This window comes from Ursus arctos, unplaced genomic scaffold (genome assembly GCF_023065955.2).
Source record: "Ursus arctos isolate Adak ecotype North America unplaced genomic scaffold, UrsArc2.0 scaffold_29, whole genome shotgun sequence".
Classification (NCBI taxonomy): domain Eukaryota; kingdom Metazoa; phylum Chordata; class Mammalia; order Carnivora; family Ursidae; genus Ursus; species Ursus arctos.
In genome coordinates, this window is record NW_026622974.1 from 24,469,292 (window position 1) to 24,493,598 (window position 24,307).

At 36.5% G+C, this 24,307-nt stretch overlaps 1 protein-coding gene across 1 annotated transcript in view; it reads right to left on the reverse strand.

The window, feature by feature from the left end:
• The window catches only part of LMBRD1 (LMBR1 domain containing 1), a 117,504-nt gene that overhangs the window by 76,248 nt on the left and 16,949 nt on the right, over positions 1–24,307 (reverse strand). Inside the window, exons 3-5 of the mRNA XM_026507134.4 lie at positions 21,209–21,269; positions 8,848–8,945; positions 6,623–6,690 (exon numbers count right to left, since the gene is read on the reverse strand). Coding sequence (XP_026362919.1) covers positions 6,623–6,690; positions 8,848–8,945; positions 21,209–21,269 — 227 coding nt within the window. The remainder of the gene's footprint in view (positions 1–6,622; positions 6,691–8,847; positions 8,946–21,208; positions 21,270–24,307) is intronic.

Genomic DNA, 24,307 nt, shown 5'->3' on the forward strand with positions numbered 1-24,307 from the left:
AAAAGGGGGGGGCACCTGGGTGGCTCAGTCAGTTAAGCATCTGCCTTCGGCTCAGGTCATGATCCCAGATGCCTGGGATCAAGCCCCATGTTGGGCTTTCTCCTCAGCGGGGAGTTTGCTTCTCCCTCTCCCTCTGCCTGCTTCTCTGCCTACTTGTGTTCTGTCAAATAATCTGTTTCTGGGTTTGTCTCTCTCTCTCTCCCTCACTCGGCCCCTCCCCTGCCCCTCTTGCAAGCACTCACTCTCTCTCTCTCTAAAAAAAGGGGGGGGGGGCGCCTGGGTGTCTCAGTCGGTTAAATATTTGTCTTTGGCTCACGTCATGATCCCAAGGTCCTGGGATGGAGCCCCACATTGGGCTCTCTGCTCAGTGGGGAGTCTGTTTCTTCCTCTCCCTCTGCCTGCTGCTCTGCCTACTTGTGTTCTCTCTCTCTTTCTCTGTCAAATAAATAAATAATCTGTTTCTTGGTTTCTCTCTTTTTTAAAAAAAAATCCACATTATATGTTTTATATTATTCTTCAAATATTCCGTGTTAACTGCAGCCTCTCAACTACTGTTATGGACTCAACTCGTCCCTCTAAAATACATATGTTGAAGCCCTAACCACCAGTGTGATGATATTTGGATATTCGGCCTTTAAGGAGGTAATTAAGGTCAAATGAGGTCCTAAGGATAAGGTTCTAATCCAATAGGATTGTTGTCCTTATAAGAAGAGGAAGAGAAACGAGACGGTTCTCTCTCCCTGCTAGCACAGAGTAAAATAAAGGCCATGTGAGGAGATAGTGAAAAAGCCGCCATTTACAAGCCAAGTATCTTCAGTAGAAACCAAATTTGCTGACACCTTGATCATGGACTTTTAGCCTCTGGAACTCTAGAACTGTGAAAAAATAAATGTTCACCACTGGGTTTAAGCTACCCAGTCTGTGATATTTTGTTACGGCAATATTGATACAGATTTTGCATAAAGTGGATTACTACTGTAACAAATATCCAAAAATGTGGCTGTCTCTTTGAAACTCAGAAATGAGCAGAGGCTAGAAGAGTTTTAAGATGCAAGCCAGAAAAAGCCTAGACTGCCTTGAAAGTGAAAAGAAAGGAAGGAGGGAAGGGAGGGAAGGGAAGGGAAGGGAAGGGAAGGGAAGGGAAGGGAAGGGAAGGGAAGGGAAGGGAAGGGAGGCAGGCCCCAAATGGAGTCACTTGTGCTAAGCCTCACCAAGATTTAATACCTAACCTAACAGCAATTTCAGGAGTGGAGTTAAGTAGTAAGGTAATCTTAATAGGAAGGTGCCCTCAGGGAAGGTGACCTTGCTTGAAACAATTCCCTCTTGAACTTCGTTATCTCACCTCCTTCTACTTATAATAAAAATCTTCCATTTTACATAACTCCTTAGAGCTCCTTTCTACTTGCTAGATCAGATGCTGCCCAATTCAAACTGAATAAAGTCAACTAGATCTTCAAATTTACTCATTTGAATTTTGTATTTTAACAAAGAGACTATTGATAAAAATATGGATGTGCAAGAGGGAGAACTCAAAAAAAAAGAGTTATAAAGAAAGCCTCTGTTGTCTTAGAGAAGACATATATCATCATTAATAGAATGTTAGTAGAAATATGGATGCTAAAGGTCATTCTGGTGAAATCTCAGCTAGAAATGATGAACATGTTATTGGAAACTAAAAGAAAGAAGATAACTTGTAACACAGTGGTAAGGACTCTGGCTCAACTGTTTTTTGTGGTTCTGTGGAAGGCAGAACGTTTAAGAGATGAAAGTGGGTATTTAGCTGAAGAGGATTCTAAGCGAAGTGTTGAAGGAATTGGTTGGTTTCTCTTTACTGTTTACAGTAAAATGTGAGAGGAGAGAGGTAAGGTGAAGGAACTCGTCTATCCATATTGTAAAAGAATGATGAAGCCTGTGCTAAGAGTGTGGCTGAACAACCATCTGATAAGGGGAGGAGTACAGGTGGAAACCATGGGTTTAATCAACCATCTCGGCAGAAGAAGCCAGGAATAGTGGTAGGATGATACTAGCAGGGACACTGCCAATTTGAAATAAAGGGAACAGAGATGGCACAAAATAAGGTAGGCTATGAGATTTTGGGGATTCTACAGGACAGGATGACAGAATTATTTAGCTGAGAACATACTTTATCCTTCAAGAAAAAGTATCCAAAAGCAATTCAGTTATCATCAGGGCAGCCACTCCCACCACAGGCCCAGGGGGCAAGGCTGGAACCTCCTTGGTTTCCTCTGTTGTGGCCACCAGGCAACTACTACAAAGAGTCGAGGGGGAAGGACCTACGCCCAGAACCAAGAGGGCAGGGTCACTACCTAGGACCATGGTGGTGACCCTACCACCTGCCCCTCCGTGGGCCTGGAGAGCAGAGCATCCAACCAAAGATGATTATTCTTGAGTCTTAAGCTCTCATATAATTTGCCTTGTTAGGTTTTGGACTTGCTTGGAACCCATTACCCCTTTTTTCTTTCCAATTTCTCCCTTTTAGAAAAGAAATGTCTATCCTATGCCTGCCCTACTATTCTATCTTTGAGGCACATAACTTGTCTGGTTTCACAGGTTCACTGCTAAAGAAGAATTCTGACTCAGGATGAATCATACTTCAGGTCTCACCCATACCTGATTTAGGTGATATTTTGATGAGACTTTGGACTCAGAGGACGCTCAGTTAAGACTGTGCGGGCTGCTGGGATGGGATAAATGCATATGCACATAATAAAGACATGAATTTTGGGGGGCCAGAGAACAACGTTATGGACTGAATTTGTTCCCCAAAAATTCCTGTTGAAGGCCTAGCCCCCAATGTAATGGCATCTGGACCCTAGTCTGATGGGATTGAGTCCCTTTAGGAAGAGGAAGAGACACAAGCGAGCATTCTTTCTCCCAGTGAGAGCACACAGGAAAGCTCATGTAGGACACAGTAAGAACGCAGAAGCCAGGACGAGAGTTCTCACCAGAAACCAAACTTGCTAACATTCTGATCATGGACTTCTAACCTCTAGAACTGTGAGAAAATAAATATCTGTTATTTACAGCACTCTGAAAAGATTAATGCACTATACATGCTATTTATCTTTTTTCTTTATTTAGTCTGATGCCCAATTTCCACTCCTCATATAACTTCCTTCCTATAACTCGATTACTGCCTGATCCCACAGTTCCTCCGTGACTCAAATTTTGCCTTGTACCCCCATCACTGAGCCCCTGCCATGAAAAATGCAAAAGGCCTCCTACCAATGTATCAATGAGAAAATAGAGGCCAATCAGACAGGAATTCTTTCATTTGCACGCAAAACCTAAGAACCCACTTGCACCTCTTTTCATTTTTATCACTCTTTTAACAACGGAGGAAGTATTTTTCCACCTGAATCAAAGCCTTCTACCTGTATGGGTGGTTTCTATGCCATTCCTTCTCACCCGTTACCCACCCGAGAGCCAACATTATCAATTCAATTATAAAAGGACTGCAGTACTGAGAAAGACAGGGGGTGGCACAGGGAATAATATTTAGCAATCCTTCAGCTTATCTTTTACATTTTACAAAAGAAAAAACTCATTTTCTCAATGGAGCTAGATATTGCTATTGGAAGAGCAGAGACTAAACTTCGACTTTCCTAATGCCTGATTTGGTGGCTTACTCATCATTTCTTCCTGACTGCCTATAAAACTTACCATGAAATAAACTGAGATTCCGATACTCCCCCACCAAACCTGCTCCTCCTTCAGATGTGCTTATCTAAATTGATGACTTCACCCTTTCTGTGTAGCAAACAATTTGGTTTTGCCCAAAAGAGGTGCGAATTTTGCCCATGGTTCTGGCAGGTACTCAATGTCTTTGTTTAGGGCAGGAGCTGGTAACATCTTAAGTGGTGGGCCAGAAAGACCAACCATGTGATTTCGGGTGAGAACTTTGGGTCACATGGAGTCCATTGTCCTGGAGGCTAACTATGTGGGCAATCAATCAATCCGACTTGCCTAAACTACAGAGTCTCAATAAAAACTCTGTGTTTAAGGCTCACGTGAGTTTCCCTAGTTGGCAATACTCATGCATACAGTCATACATCAATGCCAGAAGAGTAACATATCTTGAGGACGAGGGAAGGTTCATATTTGGAATCCTCCCAGACTTTATCTTATGTGTCTCTTCTTTTGGTTGATCTTAACATGTATTCACTTATAATAAATAGTAACAATGAATATAATCGCTTTCACTGATTTCTGTGAATCCTTCTAGAGAATTGTCAAACTAGAGAGTGGTTTTAGGAACTCCCCAAAGTTGCAATTGGTATCAAAAGTGAGAGAAGTTTTCCTAAGACTTCGCAGTTTGCCCAACTGCAGGTACATTCTCAATTCCTCTTTCTCTCACATCCCACCTATGTATCCTATCAGAATATCCTGCTGGCTCTTTCTCCAAAAGATAGGCAGAATCAAATCACTACCGCCACCATCATGCCTTGCCTCAGTTATTACAACAGCTTCCTCACAGATCTCGTATTTCTATCCTTACTCCCATAAAGTCAAATCTTAAAACACCATCCAGGAATCCTGTTAAAATGTCAGATTATGTCACTCAATGACAAAAATCCCTCTGATAGCTTCCCATCTCTCTCACAATAAATGTCAAAATCCTAACAATGGCCTATGATATCCTACTAAATCTGGCAGCTCTAGTTACCTCTGGCCGTATCTTCAGCTACCCCAGCCTTCATTCACTCTACGCCAGCCACATTAGTTTCCTCACTTTGTCTTAAACATGCCAGATAATTTCTTGCCTCAGGGCTTTCCATCTGTTGTTTCCTCGGACTGGAATGCTCTTCCCCCACATATATTCATGACTCCCTCACTTCCTTCAAATATCTTCTCAAATACTACCTTCTCATCAGTGTCTTCCCCAACATTTCACAACCGCAACACAACCCGTTTTTTATTTTCTTTCTCTGTCCTTCTACATCTCTCTTGAATGTATGCTCCATGAAGAAGAGTTGTCTTTTCTGTTAACTGCTGTTTCAGGAGCACCTTGTATGGTATCTGGAACATAACTAGTACATAATATTTGGAAAGTAAGTGAATGTTACATTGTTCAAAATGGCTGGCCAAACTGTTGCTTCTTGTTACTAGTGTATTTGCAAGGAAACATTTGCTTAACGTTTAGTATAATGCTTCCAAATAAATGTCATCTAGAGAATCTGTTAAAGCTTTATCTGAATTGTGCAAAATGTAAATCTGAGGACTGAAGATAATATGTCATGAAAAGAACAAGTAAATTTACAAATATATCCCCAGCTACCTTTTGTCTGGAACAGATACTCCCGCTGCTATAAAGATTTGTGGTTTTACTGATGGTTCTCAGTCACATTCTAAATCAGGAGATGGCAAACTACTGACTGCCTTTGTTTGTAAATAAAGTTTTATTAGAACTCAGCCATATCCTTCTGTTTCCATCTTGTCTATGACTACTATAAAGGTACAAGAGAGTTGAGTAGTTGCCACAAAGACCATATGGACCTCTAACTTAAAATACTTACTAACCCCCCTTTAAGAAAAGTTTACTGATCTCTGTTCTAGATAATTCAGGTTTCTAAATGAGAGACCTTCACATTAAGAAAAGCAAATTCACATAACTATCTTTCTTAAAAGGCCAAAAGAAAATTAAAACATGTATTCAATAGCTAAACAGAAAAACTACTAAAAAAATTTTCTTTCAATAAGTACTCTTTTTTTTCATGACACATCAAGGCAGACAAAGGGTACTGGAAATATGCCTTGATTATAAAGCATTTGTATTCTAAGAACTCCTACAACTACACAAGGTTACTGACCAATTTTATTCCACCACAAACTATATTCAATAAATGACACTTTTTTTAATTCACTGAAATTTCTGAGACCAAATTATAAAAGGACCTTTTAAAAGCTTATTAGCACCTCACATATTTCCTAACATAAAAAAAACAAAAGAATCAAAACCTATTTTAACAAGGAGAAATGTCTTCCATTAACAAGGACAAATGTTTTCCAAAGAGAAAATTTTAAATGTATAAAAAAATATGCAAAACTTTATTCATATAAGTATAAAACCTTAAGGAAAAAGATTTAAGAAAGGAACTCATTGACAAAGATTAATTCAAAAATTTAAAGACTGATGCACCAAATCTAAAAAGATGCACAGAAAGGTTTCATCAAACAGCTGTTTAAAAAAATGGAAAAACTGCAAATATCATAAATGTCCAAGTAATCATCACTAGAAGATTAAATAAATTGTCGTATCCTAAAAAGAAAATGCAATATAGTCAAAATTGATAACTCTACATTAGATGCCTACAGTATGTCAGTAAGTAGATTATCAAGAATTCATTAAAAAAAAATCACATTTGTGTAAAATTGTAACACGGAGGGTATATGGGGGGGAGGGCACTCTGCATGTATCTGAGCACATAAAAAATGTCTAGGTGGAACAGCATATATAAAAAAGGTTAACTGTAGTTATTGCTTGGGGCAATATAAAAGGTCATTTATTCTTTTTCTTACATTTTTTTCCTAGATTTTTCTGAATGAGCCTTTACTTTTATTATGTTATTTCCATTTTCAGGGGGAAAAAATCAAGACTTACCCAACTAAAAGAAGAAGTGCACAAATTACAGCAAATCCCAAAGTATACTTGAATGCCGTTTTAATTTGCTGGAAGTCAAGGGGAAAAAGTATACCATTTACTAAGGCCTTTAAAATATAAAATATTCTTTAAAAATAAATAAAATATAAAATATTCTTGCTACGGTGTAACATACTTTCACATCAAATGTACATTTATAGTCAACTGTGTAAAATTTCCTTGTTGAAAAATATTCTTAAAATTTAAGGAAAAACAATGTAATGCCATATCATAAGTTATCTTTGCAAACTGCACTAGACTTTAAAGTCTTTTCAATGATTAGACCTTGTGGAAATCAATACTCAAAAGCATAATCAATTCTTCAATGGGCATAATCATTAGTAAAATTATCAGAATATTTACTAATATATTCCCCCAAACAGGAAGCAATCAGAATCTACAATACCCTGCCCCCAATTCATTAAAATGGGTTATAGTAATTACAATGAATATTCAATATGCATGCGTCTATATATGTACATATTTTATATAAAATGCATATTGTATTTATATAAAATAAAAAATATGGAGAACATATATATAAATATATAAAACATTTATCATTATCTTTGTCCAAAGACAAAGAAAAACACAAAGCTGGATATTCTAAATATGGAAAGAAAAGTTAACCTCAAAAAAAAGGTTAAATTAGTAAAAACACAACAACCAAAAAGCCCCCCAAAAGCCCCATTATTTGTCTCTCAGATTAATAAGTCTCTAAAAGTCTAAAATTTAAATTCATGCTTCATATGACAAATTCTTCATAAAGGAGTTAAGTTAATCTTTAGGAAAAAACCTAAAATAACGGTTGAGGAGGATCTTAAGATCAACCAAAGGGTTGGTGAAGATGAACTTTAGAAGAAGTGAAAAGAGAAAGCATGTACTCATTCCATTTTTAACATTAAATTCCTAACCACCCACTTCACCTTATATATGTTGGGTTTACAAATACAGAGTTACATAAGTATCTGCAAATAATTAATTTTGACTTTCTTTATAACAATTTAAACATCTTATTTTTTCTCTAACATACTGTATTGATTACCACTTGGAATCACTTAAAATATTGTTATGTTCTTGTTCCTGATCTTAATGCAAATACTTTAAGGTTTTATAATAAACACGATTAAGAATAATGCTGGCTTTTAAGTAAAAGCTATATATACATTTTAATGTATTTAAACACAAAACATAAATAGGTATAAAACATATTGCTGTAACTCAATAAAAAGACATTCCTTTTATGCTGCTTTTTCCTTTAAATCAGAAAAAATGGTCAATTTTAGCAAATACCTTTCAACATACAATTTCTTCTTTAACCTATTAAATGACTACATACTAACAGATGTGCTGATTTTAAACTACCCATGCAGTCTAGAGATAGGCCCAAACTCAGTTATACTGTATTAATATATTTTTAAGATACCTCTGAATTCAATTTGCTAATATTTCAGTTAAGATTTGTATACCAATACTTAATGTGATGCTGGTCTGAAGTTTTAGACATGCATGTATGTTATATTTATCAGATTTTTATATCAGTGCTATCCTGGATTAGTAAAAATAGTCGGCAAGTGTTCCTTCTTTATGTCCTAGAACAGGGGTCAGCAGACTGTCCTGTGGGCCACATGCAGCCCACCTCCTATTTTACTGGATAACATCAAGCTCATTAAGTGTTATTTCTGGCTACTTTCAAGTACAACAACAGAGGTGAGTAGTTGAGACAGAAACTATATGGCCCACAAAGCCTAAAATGTTTACTTTTAAGAAAAAGAAGAATTTTGCTCTAGAATTGCTGTCTAAACAACAGTCACAAGTCACGTGACTACTGAGCTCCTGAAATATGGCTAGTTCAAAGTGAGATGTGCTGCAGTGTAAAATACATTTTAAATTTCAAAGGCTCAGTGTGAAAAAAAATTTAGTATCTCATTAATAATGTGTTCTGACTCTATTTGAAATGATAATACTTGGAACCTATTACATTAAATACAATGTGTAATTAAAAATAATTTCAACTGCTCCTTTTTACTTATTTTAATGTTGCTACTACAAAATTTAAAAAATTTCACATCTGGCTCACACTGTATTTCTATTAGACAACGTGGCTCTAGAATAAATTCAAAGTCATGTCACTCTTTGTGAAAGGAAATAATCTTTCCTCCTCCCCCTAAAATAAACATACTTACGGTACATTTACTAGTATCATCATCATCCTTTTCTTCATAGTAGAAGTAGACAAAAGGGATCCAGAAAAACACACAGAATAATATAACAGAATATAAGGCTGTGGAAAGAAATAATAAGCTGAGTTCTACTGACTACATATAAACTTAATAATTGTTATATATATACTTATGTGTGTAATTAACATACAAATTAACATACCAAATTCACATTTACTACCACATTCACTTCCCCATCTGATCCCTATACACATAACTCTGTTTATATGTAACATCCCAATCAGCCTTTTCTGATCCCTGTCCCAAGAAATCAATAGCGCTATTAGACAGATCATAATTCAACTTAACCATGGGGCAATTTTCAGCAATAATGATAATAATTACGCCTGTAACAAGTGTAGCAGCTAATATCTGAACTCTTACTATGTACTCACCACAGTGCTAAGAACTTCCTATGAACCAACTTATTTAAATGAACATTAATTTTTGGGGCGGCAGGCTGGCTCAGTTAGTCGAGTGACCAACTGGATTTCATCAGGCATGATCTCAGGGTTGTGGGGTCAAGCCCCACAAGGGACTCCACGCTCAGTATGGAGTCTGCTTGTCCCCCCCTCCCTCTGCTCCTCTCCCTGCTCCCACACATGTGTGCTTGCTTGCTCTCTCTCTCTCTAAAATAAATAAATAAACCCTTAAAAAAAAAATGACCGTTAACTTTTGTATTCCTTCCAACTTAAAATCAAGTTGACACAACATTTTCCAGTCACTGAAGTTAAAGAAATAGCTATAAGTGATACTATCCTTTGGTACAATTAATTTCCCCAATCTAAGTTTAAAATATGTAGTGTTATAAAACTGATCTTATACAAATCAAGACCAACAAAAGGTAAGAATGGTAAAACAGTAAAATCAGATTCAAAGTTAACTGATATGAATTAGTATTTATATGCTTTAAAATAATATTAGAGATACTTTGACCCAGTAATCAAAATATTTTTTAATTCAATGTATTACTTAAAATTTGAACAAAGTATATTTAACAATAAAAAAGAAAACAGCATAAACAACTTTTCAAGGCTTCACAAATCTTAAAAAAGTGCTTTTTAAAATTTCTGTGAAGGGGCACTTAGGTGGCTCAGTCAGTTAAGTGACCATTTGATTTTCACTCAGGTCATAATCTCAGGGTCCTGAGATGGAGCCCCAGCCAGCTAAGATGTGGAGCCTGCTTAAGATTCTCTCTCTCCTTCTCCCTCTGCCCCCCCCATCCCCCACCCTAGCACACATGCTTTCTCCCTCTCTCTCTCAAAAAAAATTTTTTTAAATAATACAAAAATAAGGGGTGCCTGGGTGGGTCAGTCGGTTAAGTGTCTGCCTTCAACTCAGGTCATGATCTCAAGGTCCTGGGATCAAGCCCCACATGGGGCTCCCTGCTCAGTGGGGAGTCTGCTTCTCCCTCTCCCTCTGCTCCTCCCTGTGCTTGTGCTCTTTCTCTCTCTCTCTCTCGTAAATAAATAAAATCTTTAAAAAATAAATTAATTAATAATAATATAAAATCTGTGAATTTACATTTATTTGCATGTGCATAAGTTCATGGAAAGACTGAAAATATAATTATATAAAACAGTCACAGGATAATAGTTATTATACTCCTTTGTAAAAAAAAAAAGCATTTGTTAGTAATGTATAACTTCAAATACTCTGTTGGAAGGAATGACTGTATAAGTTATAGAATTTTAAATATGATCTTAAAACTTGCTAGTACTATCTCATTTATCTGGAGGTCACTTATGAAACAGCCCCTATTAAATGCAGCATAGCTACAACTCAGCAAACAAAGCCCTAAATAACCAATAGAAAGGTAAAAGATAATTTTTACTGATCAATCATAAAATAACTGTCAGCAACTGAATTCTGGCACTACACATATTTAGTGAAATGTATGCAGTCTTTTAATATTATGAGAAACTAATAATGACAGTAAATCTTTAAAGGTAATGAATATTGGTGTTTCTACTATAAAACAGAGAGTAGAGTTAACCCCTGAAGTTGGCTGAGGCACCAAGTCCCTGCAGAGATAAAAATCTACACATAACTTTTGACTCCCCTAAACCTTACCTAACAGCCTACTGGAAGCCTTACTGATAACATACAAAAACAGTCAATTAACGCGTATTTTGTAGGTTACCTGTATCAGATACCATATTCTTACAATAAAGTCAGCAAGAGAAATGAAAATATTAAGAAAATCATAAGGAAGAGAAAATACATTTACAGTATTATACTGAATTTATTTTTAAAAATCCACATTAAGTAGGCCTAACACAGTTCAAATTTGTGTTGTTCAAGGGCCAGCAGTAGCTAGTATTAATATTCCTATTATAAGTCTAACAGCCAAAGGAAATAAACATATATTCAAAAATATGACCAAAATAAGTACTCTAAAAGTTTTTTAAAAATTAAAAATAAAAGGGACAGGACTATAAATCACCCTAAATACCATTCTAATATTATGATTAAAATCATCAAATAATTTGTATAGAATAGGAGAAACCCTAAGCATAACAGACTTTGAGTGGATATCAATATCCCAGAAATTCTGATGCAGTAATGTTTGGCCTCACTCTCAGCATGTTGCTTATGTCTACTACTTGATGGCCTAGGCCCCAGCTGGCCAAAGAGCCTATGGCTATTTCATAAACATTCCTGGTATTCGGGAACTTCTGTGATCAATGATCTTGTAAGCTGCATAGTTAATGTCATAGTTAATTAGCAGAACAAGGTATAAAATTAATTCCTATAAGTCAAAAAATACAAATAATCCATTTTTTAAAGTGGACAGAAGACAGATTCTTCACCATAGGAGATACTGGCCAAAGAAACAAAATGGCCAAAAAGCACACTTTAAAAGGTGCTCCTCATCATCAGTCATGAAGAAGATGTAAACTAAACCCACAATGAGATACACATATCCAAAAGAATGGCTAAAATTAAACTGGCAATACCAAGTTTTGCCAAGAATGCAGAACAACCGTTATTCCCATACTTTGCTGGAGGCAGTGTAAAGTGGCACAACACCACAGAAAACTGTTTCTTACCAAGTTAAACATACAACTACCACATGATCCAACAATTCTATTCCTCTGACAATGAAGAGTAGCAACATATACAAAGGGTTTCTGCCCAGAGAAGCATGCCTGAGTTACCGTCCAGGGCTTTTACTGGGAACTTGTAAAATATGCACATTTGCCTGAATGACCAGTTATGATTACCAAAACTACAGATCCAAAGCAGGAAAGCAAGTGTTGACCAAAAATCATACGTTTTGCACAAACAATCCAACAAGCTGGTACTACATGGTTCCATACTCAGCTATACAAAACCACCTTATCAATCAGTAATATAGGGTACATCCAAGCGCTAGATTCACAGGAGTTAGTCAAGGGTCAGCCACACAACCTGAAAGTATATGGTAAGTGAACAAGCTCAGGTGTCCTGCATTAACCCTTTTCTTTTTTTTTTTCTTTTTTAAAGTACGCTCCATGCCCAGTGCGGAGTCCAGCACAGGACTTGAACTCACGACCCTCCTGAGATCAAGACTTGAGCTGAGATCAAGAGTTGGATGCATAGGGCACCTCGGTGGCTCAGTCCATTAATCACCTGCCTTCGGCTCAGGTCACAACCTCAGGGTCCTGGGATCAAGCCCCACATCCGGCTCCTTGCTTAGCGGGAGTCTGCTTCTCCCTTCCCCTCTGCTCCTCCCCCTCACTCCCCCCACTCTCAAATAAATAAAATCTTTAAAAAAAAAAAAAAAAAAGAGTCAGATGCTCAACCAACTAAACCACCCAGGCGCTCCCTGCATTAACTCTTTCGTGACAAAAATGTTCTTAGCAACATTATTCACAGTAGTCAAAAGCTGGAAATGATCCAAGCGTCCATCAACAGGTGAAAAGATAAGCAAACTAAAAGGTGTTATATTTATAGGAATGACTAGTATACAGCAATAAAAAAGAACAAACCATAGATACATGAAATGAGGATGAATCACACAAACCTTATGCTAAATAAAATATGCCCAGACACAGGAGTACATTTTCTATGACTGAACTTATAGAAGTTCTAGAACTGGCAAAACTAATTTATTACAACACAAGTCAAAAAAGTGGTTGGGGCAGCTACTGACTGTAAAGAGACATGAAGATGTACGGGACCCAAACTCTCATATGTTACTGATAGGAGTAACCAGAAAAAGGCAGTTTCTAGCAATCAACACCTGGGGGAAAGAAGCAGGGAACACAATTCTGAAAAGAGTCTATAATATCCGCTCAGCAGTTTGTGACTCAAAATAGGTGTAGAACAACTGCTCTAAATCTTTGTTTTGCTAACACCACACTCCAAATAAACTATCTTCTGGTAATCCGACTGTTCTTTTTTCATAAAGATCTCTCCGTTGTCCCGCATCCGGCTCCTTGCTCAGCGGGGAACCTGCTTCTCCTTCTCTCTCTCTGCCTGCTGCTCCCCCTGCTTGTACACACGCTCTCTCAAATAAATAAAATCTTTTAAAAATAAATAAATAAATAAAGATCTCTTCCTTTAGCCCATAAATGTTAATCTATAAAAAAACATTAATTAATTAATTAACACTTCGGTGTTTTGGATCAGTTTATATATCTGTAAATGAAAAAAAATGCTGCTGCTACCACTATCACGCAACCGAGAAATTGCTTCTTTTTCAGCTCTACTTCAAATTGGTAGCTATTTTCAAAGAAAAATTATACTTAACTCCAACCGTGAGGACACTCTCATATCCTGGCATCTGTATAAAGTATGCTTTTACTTGTAAATGTTTTTGTTAAAAGACTACTACTAGCAAGTGAAAGATAAACAGACTATTTGGTTTAATAGTCCCACTAACATCAAAGAAAACATATTAAGAACAAATTTTAAAACCTCATGTCCACAAAAATTGGCAAAAATTAAACTCATAAAACAAAGTTCTTTTTTTAAAACCATTTAGCAAGAACTAGCAAAAACAAGTGAACAGACAGCCATCTTAAAAGGACACAGACAAAAACTGTGGCAAAGAATATGTGGTCACTGCTATGACCTTTCCATACACACAAAACAAACAATCTACCTTTTAAAAACTGTATATCATTAAATTATAACACACATGAAAGTCAACTTAGATAAATTAGGCTTTGGGATTTTTTTTTTTTAGACATTCTTTATTCCTCCCAGCTACTGATGAAAACACCAAGACAAAGAATAACTTAGTCAATATTGTGATAGTATAATTAGTCATTACAAAGATTTTTTTTTTAGAGGGTCAAAGTATAAAGATATTCTGAGAATTCTAAAAGCCTTCTAAAATTATCCCATTTACCCAGCTGAAGATATTTGGGGTCAAGATTGCTAGCTGCACATTCAAATACCCATTTTCATTTCAGCTGGCATTCCCCTTTTTGTCCTTCCCCTTTCCTCCTGCTTCCTTCCTGAAATGGATATATGATAGCTTAAACTCTAGCCATTTTGGACTCTGGTGACCTTAACATGGCAATCATGTACGAAGGATGGAGAGCAGAGGAAAACAAAACAAAACCAAACACAAGTTTAAGATCGTCATGATGCCATAATGCCGCCATCCGAACCCTTGGATAGCCCAATTCTAGACTTATTTTACGTGAGATTTAAAAACCACTATACTGTTTAAGCCCTGTATTTCCAGTCTGTTAACAGCTGCCAGGTGTTAATTCCTGAAACAGAATCTGATATGAGAAATGGGGAAAACCGAACATTCTCTCCTGAATTCTCCTGAGCCCTTGGTGGTCCTGCCTGTGAGCCATTAGTGTTAATAGATCTCAATTAACTTTTACTATTAAACATAGTAGCATCATGAGATGCCACAGAATCTCCTGGGTTCAAGGTGTAGCAGCAACTCTATTTCCCTTAATAACCAGCATCAATCACTCCAGCCCACATGGTTAACTATAGTAATAGTTGGCTATTGAATTCATATGGCTACTGAAAAATCTAACCAGCAGAACTCAGCTATAAGAAACAGTTTTGTGGCTAGTTCATTAGGACTAACTGTACAAACTGCCATGCTCACTTCTATCCCTTATCAGACATATGTACAAATTACGGGATAAAGAGATCCATGTAATGCTCACTGATCCACAGCATTCTCTTAAAAAAAAAAATTAAAAAATAAAAAACACTTCTCAGTTCATTTTATGAAACTAGCAGGGTCTTCACACACAAACCTGACAAGAATAGTAAGATAAAGGAAAATTACATACCAGTCTTACCTCTGAGTCAATTTTTAAAACAATCCCATATAAGATAACAGCAAATCAAATCCAGCAAGAGATTTAAAAACCAAAAAAGCCACCATCATGACTAGTCAAGGTTTATACTAGGAATGCAAAGTTGGCTGAAGAATAATCTATCCATGTAATACATTACTTGAAATAATTATTAAAAAAAAAACTTCACATGACTATCTCCCCTGATAAAGTGTATTCAATTCAACGAATATCTAATTAGTATATTCCAGGCATCATTCTAGGGCTCATGAATATGGCTAAATCAAAGCTCAGAAGTCCCTACTCTTAAGAATTCAGTGGGGGAGGGGCGCGTGGGTGGCTCAGGGCGTGATCCCAGGTCGCTGGGATCAAGCCCCTCCCCCCCATCGGGCTCCATGCTCCGCTGGAAGCCTGCTTCTTCCTCTCCCACTTCCCCTGCTTGTGTTCCCTCTCTCGCTGGCTGTCTCTCTCTCTGTCAAATAAATAAATAAAATCTTTAAAAAAAAAAAAAAAGAATTCGGGCGGAAAAAATAAAATATTTAGAATCACTGTGTGAAATACTCAGAGTACAAAATTTCTTAAGTAAGAAAAACATAAAACAGCCCAACTAAAAAAAGGTAATTCAAGCAGAAAGTTGAAAAAGCCAATAAATTTTTTAAAAACATGCAATTTTATTCTCAAATAAGAGAAATGCAGATTAAGGAACTATTATTTCACACTTGCCAGACTGGCAAAAACACATAGCAATATCAAAATTGGGCATATAGAACACCTGAAATTAATGGAACATTGTGTGTTCCATTATTCCAAGGGCTCAGATAATGCATGAACACCTTCAAATGTTCTTTTTCTCCCCTTCATTTTGGAGGTAGTATGTACTCATTTGGGAATGTTTGTAAAATACAAAAATATACACAAAATAAAAATGACACATTCAACTTCCTAAATACCACCTAATTTAACCTTTGGAATATTTTCTTCTGGTCACTGATTGTAAACACAGTGTTTTTATTTTTATTTGCTATATAACTATGATAGATTGGGACAGGTGCCAGAAAACTACAGCCTGCAGGCCAAATCTGGCCCACCACTTGCTTTTATATGTATATAAAGTTCTAAAGCAACACAACAGCAAATACAAACAAAAACCCAAAAACACCAAGTTTAAGATACAGAGCAAATGGAAGGTTTATATCCTTTCAATGGGAGTTGAAGTGTTATAAACACTTAGAAAAATAATTTGTCATTATTTAGAATGTTGAAGATGCACATAACTCATGGTCCACCGACTCTATATATGTATTTTGCTGTATGCAACAGGAAACATGTACAAACATATTCAATGCACAATTTTTAATAGCAAAAACTCCAAATGTCCAGACTTATTAACATGTGTTATATTCATACACAATAAAAATAAGCTACATTTTATGCAAGAACATGTAAGAATCTCAGAAACATATGGCTGAATGAAAACAAACAAGTGATTTCATATAAAGTTCAAAAAAAATGTAAAACTAAAGATACAGCCTGGTAGAACTATAAGGCAAAAGCAACGGATTAACACAGACTAAATTAAAATAGTGGTTACTTCTAAGGGGGTTGGAGAAGAGATGGCATCAGGGAAAGGCACACAAGGGACTTCAAACTTCATACCTTGCATGCTTAATAGACATCTTGCAAGTATAAAAGTATTATATGTTGAAGAAACATCAAAATTGTCAATACTTGCAAGACTGGTATATAGTTAGCCTCTAAAATGGCTCCTGATGATCCCCATACCCTTGTGCAACCCCCTTCCCTGGAGTGTGGGCTAGATCACTGGCTCACTGTTTATGAAAAGAATGTGACTCCTAAGATTATTAAAAGACTTCCATCTTGCTCGCTCTGAGAGACCTCAGCTGCCATGTTGTGAACTGCCCTATGAAAAGGTCCCTGCGACAAGGAACTGACATTGCTGGCAACAGGTAGCTAAGACATAAAAATAGGACTCAGATTAAAGGTTAAACACAATATATAATATAATCTTGAATAGGTTCCAACATAGGATTAAAACAGAACTGAGAAGAAAAAAGTCAGACAAGAGTAGCTTTTTAAAAGAAAATATCAAAGAAGTTTAAAGATACAAACAAAGAAACAAATAAAAACATTCAAAAAGGACAAAAGGACTGAAATGTTTCTAGGATGCATACAACATCCTCAAATGAGGGGGTCTCTCCTAGGTACAGGGTCCCTATGAATATAGGACAAAAGGGCAAAATTAAACAACTTTACTCTCTCATCCTTCAACAAGTTCCAGGAACCTGTATTTCCTATGAAGTCAGTTTCAGGTAACCAGACTGTTAATAACCAATTAAGAGCTAGTGGAGAAACAGCAGGCAGAAGCAGTAGTTTGCCTGACTTCTACAAACTGTCCAGGAAAAAAAAAAAAAACCACTCAAAGTTCCATGAATATAACAGAAAGATCTCAAAAATGTGGCTTCCAGACCCTAGGATTCACACGAATCATTTCAGGGTACCCAAAACATGAAAATTATTTTCACGTTAATACCAAAATGTTCTTAGCCTTTCCACTAGCAATTATTAAGTTTTTCACCACCAAGCACTCACCAGTGGGGAGCACTTTCATTTAGAAAAGTCCCTTTTGAAGCAGTAATAACTCCATTAGATATCTACCTTTGAGTACACATTTTTTTAATATTCTGGAGAAGGGAAGTACACATAAATTGCACTTGTGAGAAGCACTGTGCTATTTTACTTATGAGCTACACTTAAGTCACTTTCTTTCAAAGAACAAATACCATTTTTTACTTGAAAGGACAACTGACAGACAAGCAGTAATTATCTAGGCTTGAGTATTAGATGGACTTTTTCAAAAACGAATAAAGTGACCTTGTCACTTCAAAGAAAAAAAGTGACGGCATTTGCTGCCAATGATAAAACGTAAGCTTTCCAAAGAAAATTAGGATTTTTGGAAAACTTGAATCCACCACCTTAAGCCTTACATCTTTCCAATATATAAACACGTTTCTGATAGAGAAGTGGTGACACTAACGGAATAGGGGATTCATTAACAGAAATCAGAATCTCTCTGGATATAATCTAGTATTCCGTATTATTTAAAAGGTCCCAGATGATTTTGAGAGCTGCCCTGGGGGTTCAGTGCTGCTAAGCATTCTCACAGGAAACATCCCCAGAACCATTTATTAAAAGGCAGCTCACTTAATGCCACAAAGCTCCAGCTTAGGAAATAAAATCCACTTTAGGCTATGCCACTCGCTAACAAGGTGATCTTTAATATCTCTAAATATTAATTTTCTCCATCTGTAAAATGTAGAAAACACTTCCCAAAAAATGACATTCATGAAAATTAAGTATAACGTTGAATGTGAAAGTCTCCTACATTTCTTGGCAAGGTTACACAATGAAAATGTGTTGATATGTTAGGAGAGACTAGTGAACTATAGAATCTCACACAGAAGATGTACAAAAATAGCGCTTTGAATTACTTGAATCTGTGCTGTCCTCAGGACCCAGGAGGAGACAACTAACCGGCAGTTAGATAATACCTAGAATTTTTGGTGAAACAGCTGGGCTTGACGACAGTAACTATTTCAGAACGTATGCAATCCTTTTAGACTCCTTGCTGTAGGTCACCAACTAAGTCAAAGTCAAAGGCCAATTAGCCACAGCTAAAGTGGATATGAATCCTTTTATGACAACAACCATTAATATTATTGAATAAATCTTGCTTGGAATCCATAGTCATCAAGAAATCTTCTATCATTATTTGGCTTCTTAGGCAAATTCCTTCCCTAAATTAGTATCTCAACTATCCTATCCCAAGGTAGTTATATTTCTAACTACAACTCAAGTTCTGCAGAAAATCAAGCCCTAAATTCCTAAGTCATCTCCCGTTGCAATGATTAACGTTACCTCCATTCACTTAAAATACTAGGGACATACCATCCTTAGGAGAATTGGAAAAATACTCACTAAAATCATTTTGGTAGACTTAATTCTCTCCATGAAACACCTGGAAGGGCTGCATGAATTAACATTCCTGTTTAGAAGTCTTTGTAACCTTGGTTAGGGGATTAATCCAGTAGCCCCTGGGTTCAATGATAAGATATGGCTCATGGACCTGGACTGCACCAATATAAAAGCTGCTTTATCTTGTCACGTGTTCTACAGCACAAATACACTTCAGTGTCACATAGGAGAGAGGCTCCCTTCCCCCAAAATTGTTTTTTTTTTGTTTTTTTTGTTTTCTTTTTTAAAGATTTTATTTATTTATTAGACAGAGATAGAGACAGCCAGCGAGAGAGGGAACACAAGCAGGGGGAGTGGGAGAGGAAGAAGCAGGCTCATAGTGGAGGAGCCTGACGTGGGGCTCGATCCCACAACGCCGGGATCACGCCCTGAGCCGAAGGCAGATGCTTAACCGCTGTGCCACCCAGGCGCCCCCCAAAATTGTTTTTGAAGCGATTTATATCCTCCCAAAATTTGTATTGAAAGGCAACATTCTGCTTAATATGGCACCATTTCAAAGGTTTTAACTTAAAAGGTCAAATTTATATTTTAAAATAATGAATCCTATATTAAAACACCACAAAAACATTTCTAAAATACACACCAAACGGATAGAATTTCATGGGTCTTTAGATTTCAGATTAGGAGAAAAGGCAAAAGTAGAGCCAAAGCAGCGAAATTAAAATTCAGTGAAACCCTTGAAAAAATTATCCCATCAAAAGAAACTTCTGCAAGCTGGTTTTTCAGTTTCCAATTTAGCGTCCTACTGAAATCTTATTCAACATCTTGATTAATCACTGAAAAAAAAGATATCCCTTTCTTAACTCAAGCACTTACACATTTTTTTTTTTAAGATCTTATTTATTTGAGAGACAGAGTGAGCGAGAGAGATAGCGCGTGCACAAGCAGGAGGGACGGTCAGATGGAGTGGGAGAAGCAGGCTCCCCGCTGAGGAGGAAACAGGATGGGGATGTGGGACTAGATCCCAGGGCCCTAAGATCAAGACCTGAGCCAAAAGCAGATGCTTAACTGACTGAGCCATTCAGGCGCCTTAAAGACTTGCTTATTTTTATTTCAGAGAGTGAGAGAGAAAATGCATGGACACACACCTGCGAGCAGGGAGCGGAGTGCAAAGGGAGAGAGAGAGAGAGAGAGAATCCAAGCAGACTCCCTGCTGAATGTGTAGCCTGACAAGAATGAATGCCAGGACCCTGAAATCATGACTTGAGCCAAAATCAAGAGTCTGATACTTGGGGCGCCTGGGTGGCACAGCGGTTAAGGCGTCTGCCTTCGGCTCAGGGCGTGATCCCGGTGTTACGGGATCGAGCCCCACGTCAGGCTCCTCCACTATGAGCCTGCTTCTTCCTCTCCCACTCCCCCTGCTTGTGTTCCCTCTCTCGCTGGCTGTCTCTATCTCTGTCAAATAAATAAATAAAATCTTAAAAAAAAAAAAAAGAGTCTGATACTTAACCAACTGAGCCACCCAGGTGCCCCAGCACTTAAACATTTTTATAAAAACACAAGTCTTATACATATTCAAAGAGAAAATCCGGGAAACACTAAGGTGCTTATTATAAAGCTTTTATAATTGAACATTGAGGAAGGAAGAGAGAGGGAAGCCCTATCAACCAGAAGCCCTTAAATTGGCTCTGTATAGTACAATAAAGTTGATGTTACCAACGCCCCCGGAGTACCCTTTACTAGTGTCAATACTTAGAAAAAATGTCTAGAAAACTGAGATTTTTAAAATCAAGAGTGCAAGTAGGAAACTGGTAATGTTAACAAAGGAAGACACTTGAGATTTAAAGTAACTTGACTTCAACTCCAAGAAAACATATTACAAGTGAACCTAAATGAAGCAAAGTAGGTTAAAAGTTTCCAGATTATGAAAATGAATGTTGTATTTCTTACTCCTGGTGTTGAAACAGTAATCACAAATGTGATATCAAAATTAAATTAAATGTTTATACATAGCTTAATTCTCCATCTTGGTTAACAGCCCAGATAGGAAATGAAACTGAAATACTTACTGTAGTAACCATATAACACAGTGTCCTCGATCTGTCTGCTGACATTAGCATTGGCCCAGTCCTAGGATAAAAAGGAAACAATAGAAATATTAATGAAACATCCATTTGTTTAACAATTATGATTAAGTTTTAATATGACTGAATGTCACTTATAAATGTATCATCAACCGAACCAAGTATGATCTGTGCCCTCAATAAGTGAGAAAGAGATTAAGCACACAAATTTCAACAGGTAAATGCTGAGATAAGATGACAATATAGTTCTAGAGAAACACATAACCAGGAGGCACCTAACTCAGCCTGAAGATCAGGGATGGCTTCCCAAAATGACTCTAAACTGAAAAACGAAGGAAGAAAGGTCGTTCTCAGAGAAAAGGAGAAAAAACAATAGGAAGGATGGAAGAAAGAAGAAACACATAGGAAAGTTTGAAAAAAACTGCAAGAAGCTAAATATAGATTCATTAGAGCTGTTGGAAAGGTAAGAAAAAGCTTGTGGAGCAAGGGAGGGAAGAACACAGGTTTAAGGGACTCATGAGTCATGCTAAGTATTTTGGACTTTGTCCTAAGGGCAAAAGAAAATAATGATGAATTTCTATACAGAGAATGAGATATGATTTGTAGTTTAGAAAGAAAATATTTGAGCACAATATATTTTTAAAAAATACCTAAAAAAACAGTCAACCTAAACTTCTTTGCATCTATCCCACACAAGTATTCTTTCGATTAGTAATTTAACTTAGAAAATATAATTCAAATTAATCTTTTCAAATAGAAAAAAATCTGTACACTAATGAATTAGAACTCAGGTTATAATGGCAAGCCTTTTTATCAAATGACCTAAACTTTATGCATATGAAAAATTAAAACTGGAGAGTCTAAGTGACTATTGCTATTAAGCAGTAAGGCTCAAATTAGTATCCAGATCATTTCTTTCCTATAAACACTTTTAGAGCTCAAGTCAGTATCCACATCCCACTACACTGGCACTTAAGGAAGGATATCAACATTTAAATCTCCTCAAATAATTGGGTTTTTCTTTTTTTTTTCACCTACAAACATCTCTAGCAAGGAACATCTATGAATTTCTTACTGACAAATTCCAAAAAGAACAAAAATGTGGAAAACCCAAATTTAGCACTACAAAAGCAAAACCTTGATAAACAAAGTACAATAAAAACAGTATTTTTCCAGTAGCAATAAAGACTAAAAAGAAAACTTAATAGGCTAAATAAAAATTGTTAACTATATAAAGAAAACTAACTTAATTATAGAATATTAAAAAATCTAAATAAATGGAAAGTCACAAGTTCCCACATGAAAAGACTGTAAATACCAAATCCCTCCAAATTAATCTGTAAAAACTATACATACTGCCAATCCAAATCCCAATATACTAAGAGGTAGAGTATTTTGACATCCTGATTACAAAAATTATCTGAAAAACATATAGGCAAGAGCTAGGAAACTTTTTGAAAAAGACCAACAATGAAGACTTTACCCAATTGCTAGGTTTTACTGATAAAACATGAAAATCCATTATTAGAGTAACCTTTCATTTACCTAAGTGGCAAAATTTAAAACATATTATTAGTGGCAAATGTAGAGGAAAAGTCACCACCTACATAGTAACAGTAAGAAAAACTGTCTATGATCTAGACATTCTTTGTTGGAATCTACCCTAAAAAGAGTCACACAAATCAGGATAGATAACAGTAGGCAGATAAGTTTTAAAGACAAGTAGTACTGTCTAATGAATGACCACAAGAGCTCTTACTGGGTTGCATGACAACAAGCTACCAAAATGGGGCCTCCCCTTCCCATACAATAGGAGGAGCTGCACCCCATCTCTATTACTCACAGGACTAAAGGGACCCAAAGTCTCTAGGTGTTCAGTAACCGGAATGTCCAAGTACCTCATGAACACCTTGTATCTAAGTTCACACTACCTGGTACCCATGTCCATAGTGTTTACCAATCTGCAAGGCCATTCTCCTTGCCTTATAAGGGAGAACAAAAGAACGTAAAAGTACCTCTGCTGAAGCACCTGTACTTTGGGAAAGCTCACCTTATTGCAGAATGTCAGGGATTTAAGAAGCTGTGCATTTGCTAACACTTATCGCCATAAATGCCAGCCAACAACAAATAATGTTTATTGATTTTTCACTCAAGAGCTCCTTACCCAACAATATTCAGTGCAGTGCTGTTCAAAAAAATTTAAAAAACAGTAATAACTAGAAACAATCTAAATGCCTGAGGAGAAACTGTATAGACATTAAAAACAATGGAATCTGTATAAACTGGTATATATAGATACCCATGAAGTACTTATGGGGGGGGAGGCAAAGAACAAATTACAACTAATAGTTTTAACACATGCAATCTTTGTCTAAAAAATAAAATACCCATAGATATACAAAAAAAAAAAAAAAAAAAAGGAACAGTCTTCTACCACATGGGAAAGGCAAAGCACTGGGGATATTTCTGTGCAATAACTGGAAATTTTTTCATCGATGATTCAAGTATCCAAACAGATATGTACATCATCAAAACTTCAGCTCCTAACAGTTTCTTTAGTTACTGCTTATGCACAAAACGGAATTTTAAAAAGATTTTTGAATCTTGGAAGATTTTTTGAAACAAAGGATAATTCACCTACCCCTACATAAGCTCCCTTCCAATTTCCAAAATAATGCCATAAGGTATTAATGTACCCATTGAGAATTACTTACAAGTTAAACTCTAAAATTAAACAAGACCCCAATGTCAGAAAAAAGTTAAAAGAAGAAAGAATGCAGGTCATTTAAAGCCAAAGATTCACTGACACTTAGAACCTCTTACCCCGCAAGGTTCTTTTGTTTAACCAAATCTTATGGCAATAAGAAAATACTAACATTACTATTTTAAGCATAAAAATATGCATAAAATACACAACATCATTCAAGTACTATTAGTGCATTTGGCTTTTATACCCTGTCTTGCCTCCAAGGTATGCAGGGTCAGAAGAGCTTAGTTTATGAAACCCTCCTCTTTCCACATTTTGGGAAACACTATGCCCTTGATACGTTTCATAGACCACAGCCTCCCAAAGTACAGACCAAA